At 41.2% G+C, this 7,346-nt stretch overlaps 1 protein-coding gene across 1 annotated transcript; it reads left to right on the top strand.

The window, feature by feature from the left end:
- The first annotated feature begins 1,666 nt into the window (after window positions 1-1,666).
- LOC106960625 (uncharacterized) lies at window positions 1,667-7,264 on the top strand. The gene is made up of 2 exons (XM_015053814.1): window positions 1,667-2,562; window positions 4,278-7,264. Exon 2 carries the CDS (start codon window positions 4,339-4,341, stop codon window positions 6,934-6,936), a length of 2,598 nt encoding a protein of 865 aa, XP_014909300.1. The 5' UTR covers window positions 1,667-2,562; window positions 4,278-4,338; the 3' UTR covers window positions 6,937-7,264.
- The last annotated feature ends 82 nt before the right edge of the window (window positions 7,265-7,346 follow it).

Below are 7,346 nucleotides of genomic sequence, written 5' to 3'. Positions count from 1 at the left end.
ACCAAAACTAACTAGTCAGAACACCGGTGTTTTCATTGTATTACCGACCGCAGCAAAGTTGTTTTGCAAATTGGTTACTGGATATTCGCCCTCCGCGGAGTAAGGGACGTTCAGCTCAAGGTTGATCCGATTTATGAACGCCAATTTCGGCCAGCTGTTCTCTCCGATGCCTCCTGAAGCGCTGGGAAGTGCAGATACCGTAATTTTCCGAACACTCCTGTAAATAAATGCTTTGTCTTGTGACCAACTAATACAAAAACGTGGTAATTCATGCTATTAAACGTGGCACATTGTCCTTCATAGTCATGCTTCTTATTCAATATTTTAAATGATATTAAATGTTTTCTTCAATAGCTTCCACATCGTGTCCCCCATTAACTCAAAATCTATGTGAAATCGTTCTACTAGACTGTATAAATCATAGACATCAATACTATTAGTATTAATGTCTATGAGGTGTACTTGCAAATTTCCCAGTTAATATGCAACGCATGCGCAGCACGGAGCACGTTTTCTTCTACTGTATTTTAATGGAGGTTGGCAACATGGCGCATTACCGCCCCCCGGCGGTTGGTAAATTTTACTCAAGTAAAAGTAAAACAGCAGCCATTCAATAAACTACTCGAGTAAGAGTAAAAAGTATTTGGTAAAAATACTCAAGTGTTGAGTATCTGATCAAAACATCAGTGGTTTTATATTTAAAAATGACATTATTGAATGGAGAAACTGTAAATTACATGGAAATTTTACATAATAATTCAGATAAATAACATAATTACAAAATAAAAGCAGGCAAAAAGAAAAAAAATCATAATCTATTTCTTTCAGTATAAAGTTTATGAAATTTTATTATGTCTCTGTGTCTGGTAAATGTTTTATTAAAACATGCTTGATCTTAGTTCAGTGAAGTTTACCCACAGTGTGTAGAGATTCAATCTTACTCAAGTAAGAGTCAAGATACATCATTTCAATCTGTAGCGACTCACACAGAGAGAGAAACAGCAGTTAGATAATTTTATTGGACCGAGAATTTGGCGCTCGGACACCGGCGGAAGACGTGCGTGCTGAGAATCGCAGCGAGCTTGAATGATCGGCTCGAATGAAGCTCAGGTAGGTCTTCCCCCGGGCCCAGTCACTGGTGGTGGAGCGGAGCTTGGAGAGAGGAGTCTTGAGGGGACCTGGAGGTGTCTGGGAGGCTGGTGGTGGAAACGGGGAGGAGGTGGGTTGAAACACAGCTGAAGCGGGTGGATCTGTGGTTGTTTCGCCTTTTGAAGGAGCTCTTGCCAGGTTATTGGATCGAGGTAGAGGGGGTGCGTCCTGATTGGCTGGGGTGAAGGCGTGGTGATAGGTGATGCCGGAAGAGTCTTACAGGTTGAATTTTCGCCTAGGGCTTCATAATAAAATTACTTGAGTAAAAGTAAAAAGTACAGCGTAATAAAAGTACTCCAAAAACTAAATTTTTTTTTTCCAAAACGTTAGTCAAGTAAATGTGAGTAAATGTAACTGCCCACCTCAGTGTATTTCTAATTAAATTGTATATCTTACATTCTGTAAATAATTGGTTTGTTGTGTTGTTAAAAATAAGTGTAAAAAAGTATTTCTTTTTCTTTTTTAGTATATATTTTTCATACACTAGAATTTACAGATTGTTTTTGTCTGTCAGAGGCAGTGGCGCAAAAAGTGGGTATGCAGCGCATGCAACGCATAGGGGCGCTGCACCAGAGGGGGCGTCAAAATGCAGGGGGCGGCGCGCCGATGATGTGTTCGCATACACTTCACCGCGCCCTTACGCTCCTTCACCTCGCACACATGTAAATGTAGCGAGCTTTACCTTTCACGTGTCTTCGTCTCGGTGGGGGGCAGGGAGGGTTGAGCGAGCATATGTTTTCTACGCTCCTTCACCCTGACGTGAAGGAGCGTAGGAAGGTGGGGTTATTGCACCTGAGTAACATGTAGTTGCGACCCTGGTCAGAGGACATCATTGTAAAATATTAAGTTGGGTGTTATGATCATTGGGTGTCTACTTTGTACTTTTACTTAAGTAGAAATATGCTTAAGCTGTTTTAGGTACTTTACCTACCTCTGACTACTTAGTATCAAGCATATTTAATCATATTTCTGAAATGATAACAAGAATGATGTGGCCAGTGTAGTTTTGTTGTGGAGTTTTTTGTTTGGGTTATGGTTTCGAATTTCGATTAGCTGGTCAACAGCCTGTTTGAGACTGCATGCGACTTTCAATAAACCACTTTGTTTCCTCTATTGTTTGTTTAACTTGCTCCTGTTTCTACCTGGTTATAACCGAGAAACTTAAAATATGATTAATTATTGATTTTGTTTTTCCAGGAGTATTGTCAAAGGTTTCTTTAACATCTGGTAAAATGGATTGACAAAATGTCAATCCATTTAGCTACTGTAATCCAACATGTCCATATACAATGACACAGAGAGGGAGGGTGAAAAGGTGAGATGGGGGTGTGGCAGAGTGGAGAGGAGGGTAGAGAAATAGACAACTACAGCTCAGACCAGAGCCAGCAGGAAACCAAGAAGCACATAACTCAGGTACGAATACCTTTAATTACAGTATTTACAAACACATAGGTGTTACTGTGTGTAAATATAATGTAAAAAATGTGACAATACATATATATTTTCTTTTATGTGTCTAACTAAAGTTGACCTGAATAGTAATTTTCAGGATTTAATTTTTTTTTGTTTGTGTAATTCCCAGTGAATAGCTTCATTGTTGAGTTTCTCTCCTGCACATTCTGAATAATCTCCTCAATTTTAAATGGTATCATATATGCTGCAGTCCCAACACCTGGATAAATTCACCTGGTAACTTAGCAACTAGAGACTCTCATTCAAAATTAAAAAGGGGTAACTTCAGACAACATAACTTTTCCAGTCTAGAGGTTTGACAGGGATTTGTTGTTGACAGGTAAACTGAAGTTTTTCTCACTCTGACCAACATATTTATCAATGCACTTTATTTGATTGTTCATAAAATGATTTTTTTTTCTTTTAATTGGAGCCCAAAATAATCAATAGACAGTAGGAGGTTGGATGTTTTCAAAGATCCCTTTGTGTAACCGTGTGGCGGTAAACTGACACCTGCCTCTTTCATCCGAGCAAAAGCCTTTTTGTTTTCCTCCAGCCTGTTAAAAGGCACCAAAATCCAGATTAGTAATATGAAAAAATATTAATACCCCTTATACTTTTTCACATTTTGTCATTGTACAAGTATTTTCTTTGTACTCTAGGTGATAGACCAACACAACATGGTGCATAACTGTGAACTGGAAGAAAAATATTTGGTTTTCAAACATATGGAAACCAAATAAGCTGGTCAGATTGATAGGATGTAAGCCAGTTTAAAATACTAACCTCCTTTTTTTGGAAACATAAAATAAAATTGGATTTATCCATGCAAAATCTGATTAAAACCCTCTACCCCTTAGTGTTGCAGTGATCAGTAGGTGGTCTGAATACCTCATTAACCTCCCAGAAACAGAACATTGGCAACCTGAGATGACATTAGTGTCCCCATGAGAAACTAAACCTTGCCCAGACAAGGTAAAATTACAATGATAGCAAACCCATGTCCCAGTTTTAAAACAGCCACACGTCCTTTTGAGGTTTATGTGATACACCTCAGTCAACAGGTAGGTCAGGTAGAGTTCCTGAAGAACTGAGAAAGTAATGTACAACACAACAAAGGGTGACTGTGTAGGTGAGGAGTTATGTTACTTAAATAGTCCTGTTAGCTACAAATGTTGATAAGGGTTTTCTATGTTATAGATATTTTAATGATTAACCACAGTAGTTTGGCTAAAATTACCTTAAAATAATTAAAACTGAACAAAACCAGAAAGAATAGTTAAAATGACAAAGACTCAGCCTATGTTGAGCTCCAATGTGATCAAAGCAGAGCTACAGAGTACAGTAACAATTAGAAGATGCCTATATGAATTCAAGCTTTTGGCAATAAGCCTCCTCAAAGTCCCACTGTTGGAAAGAAATGAATTGGGCTGAAGAGGAGGCCGCAGACAGTTTGTCAGAAGATGGCCAAGCATTTAACTCAAATCATAGAATAGTTCAAATTCAATGAGGCATGGTGGCTCAGTCATTATGGTATAGAGATAGTCTATGTTTCAAAGGCATTTGTGTGTACAGACATAGAAACTACTTGGAGGAGTTTATGTTTTACTCCCTGGTATTAGTAAGAACAACTGTATTGCACTGTTTTAGTGTGCTGCATTTCTTTGTCTTCACAGACAAAAAACGGAGAGAAAGGTGAACCCCTTTAAAAGTGGCTTCTGAAATTTATCATTCACGATGTTAATGCGGTCTCACTCTGAGAGAAAAGCCCTCCCTGGCTTCTCAGCCTTACTGACACTCAGCACTCCAAAAGAGAGAGATGTGACCTTCTCATCTCCCGTGTACTTTACCCCACGGGACTCCATCTTTACACCACAATCTCCTACTTTATCGCCTCCTTGGGTGACAGAGGCACTTTCAACACTGGAGAAAGGAGAACAAGAACTTCAGATTCTAAGAGAGCAACAGCAAACCGAAGTGGAGGAGGTGAACCGTGAACTGGACAATGCGGTGATTGGAGCTCAGCGAGAAGAGCGACGCCTTCTTGAAAAGGTGGAGCAGGACTACAGGGAAGCCCAGCGACACCTTAGTCAAGTGAAGAGAGAAAACTCTGCAGCTGTGAGAGTTGTGCAGTCACTTGTTGATCAGCAAATTCGTAAAATTGCACAGTTGAAGGAACAGATTCAGAGATGGGGTTTTATGGCTGATGGATCAAACAAAAATCAGCTTCAAAGAGGTGTGATAGAGCTTACACAACCATGGGAAATCTCTCTAACCCTGAAAAGGGTCACTTTTCTTTCAAGCTCCCTGTATAAGACGTTCAATTTTGGGGAGATTGATATTCGTGAACAGGGTATGACCTACCACATTGGAGTCTGTGGTGGCCAGGGGCACAAATGTGCCTTGCACTCTGGTGATACAAATTTCTCAAACATAAATCCTCGTGAAATCCGAAAGGAACCCCAACCAAACAGAGGTGGGCAAAGGAGCAGTCCAGTGGAGAACATCAGGACAAAGAGTGGGAATTTTCGTGTTGTCCGGAAACTACATCTGTCAAGCTCCACAGAGAACGAGGATGAGCCTAAATCAACAAAGTCACCCGTTCAAAGACATCGTGAGGTATCAGAATCTTCACAGGATGAAGAGGTGGAATCTATCTGCTCAGACACACAAGGGCAAGATGTTTTTCTTGCTATTCCCTCTGTCTCCAGTCAAGCAGAATCAGAAGGTGATGAGTCTGATTGCAGACATAATGAAACAAAGAGACGCAACACAGTGAAAGGTAAAAGAAGGCAAAAAGCCCTTGTTATGGTCTCATGTGAAGAACTATCATGTCCTCTGGGAGAAAGTGATGACAAAAGAAGCACTGCGGCAACATTTTCAAAGGCTAGATGCAAGGGTTCAGTCTCCAGACACAATCTTGTAGAAGCTTCTACAAAACATCTTGCTCTTTCACAACAAAGCCTTTCAAAGAAGAACACCTTCAACGAAACAGCAGTGGACAGTGGAAGTCCTTCATCCCCAGTTGAAAGTGAAGATTCCTGCCACAGATACACTGTAGATACTCTATGGGACGGATCTCTTAAGCAGGACCACTGCTGCTCAATCTCCACCACTGACCTTTCTAGAAAGGAACACCTTTTGATGAACGATGACAAGACTGAGTGCAGCAAACTAAGAAGAGTCAATAGAATGCGTCTCACCTCAGAACCTTCAGCATTTGAACAATGCCAAGGAAACTTCACAGAGTCTAACAAGAACATCACCACCCCTAAAAGACAATCAAGATCTCAAACTCGGGGTACGCATAGTTTAAGTGTAAACCGTGTTGGTAGATCTCTGTCCATGTCAGCCATCGATGGTGATAAAATAAATAAAGACAGGGACTTGATATTATGCAGGAAGGACAACAAAGACGAAGCTGAAATACCTTTTAGGGAATCGGAGGAAGGCATTGGTTTAGCTGCCTTGGACTCAGCTCATCTGGTCAAACAGTTTGGTAAACAAGGATCAGGCAGAACTGACTTCAATCTGCCAAGTGGTGTCCATGCAACTGCCAGAGGGCAGCTCTTTGTGGTGGATTGTGGTAATGCCCGAATCCAAGTGACAGATCTCCAGAAGAACATTGTGCAGCAAGTCTCTCCTTCAGGATCAGATAGGTCTTCCCGCATTTGCAACTATTTTGATGTGGCTGTAAATTCAAAAGGCCTCATTGCCCTGACCTGTGCCGCTGAACGGGCATTGTTGGTGTTCAGCCGCCATGGACGCCTTCTGCAAACATTTGGTGGCACTATGACTGGTTCCACAAATGAAGAGCTGGATGCTCCAAGAGGGGTCACTGTTACATGTCAAGATGAATTTATAGTTGCTGACATCAAGCGTGGCACCTTAACTGCTTTAAAGTTGGACCCCAAAACTGGGGCAAGGTTAGAACGTACAGTTGTAACCGGGTATCACCGACCTTATTTGGTAGCAGCCTGTCTCACCACTGGCCTTATGGCAGTGTCAGAAAGAGGCAATGAAACTGGTCGTGTTCCATGCATTCGAGTCCTGGAACCCAGCTGGAACACTATCAGAATCCTTGGGGTGTGCTCTGGCCTGGGTCCCGTCCTGACCTGCCCCTGGGGCCTTTGTATAGACCATGATGGGGACGTCTTAGTGGCAGACTGGGGGAAGCAACACCACCATGTACTCATCTACCCATCGAAAGGTGTGGGCTGGCCTCTTGTGACAGACAACCTCAATAGCCCACGGGGGCTGGCGCTTCTCCCCGATGGCCATATGGTTGTATCAGACAGCATGAATCACTGCATTAAGATCTATCGCTACAAATGAACTGCAGAAGGTGGACATTTTTTAAAAATATATGTCACACAGACTGGTGATGATGGTTAAATCTGTGGGCTGCTGAATTTGTCTCTTCATTATTTGGTTGTTCAACCAACAAAATGTCTCCCAAAAACCTTGCATGTACCAGAAAGGAGGACATTAAATACCAGTGTTGACAGCTGTAGGTTTAAAGTTGAGCTCTCTGAATATTTCTTTAAAACATACTTTACTCCAAGGAAACTAACCAGATTTAGAATGTGAAGTACCAGACTGGTTTGTTTACAAAAGAACAATGGTTTCTTATTTTAAGTTGAATTAATGCTCTAATGGTAATCCTTTACAGGGTACAAGCAATACTAAAGGAATGCATCTTTCTCTTTTTTCTCTTAAGATTAACTATAAAGTAAAGATGATTT

This window comes from Poecilia latipinna, unplaced genomic scaffold, assembly GCF_001443285.1.
Source record: "Poecilia latipinna isolate Pla-1442-1.1 unplaced genomic scaffold, P_latipinna-1.0 Scaffold1202, whole genome shotgun sequence".
Lineage (NCBI taxonomy): Eukaryota > Metazoa > Chordata > Actinopteri > Cyprinodontiformes > Poeciliidae > Poecilia > Poecilia latipinna.
The sequence above is the reverse complement of the archived record's forward strand: the minus strand, read 5'-3'. Positions and strand labels throughout refer to the sequence as shown.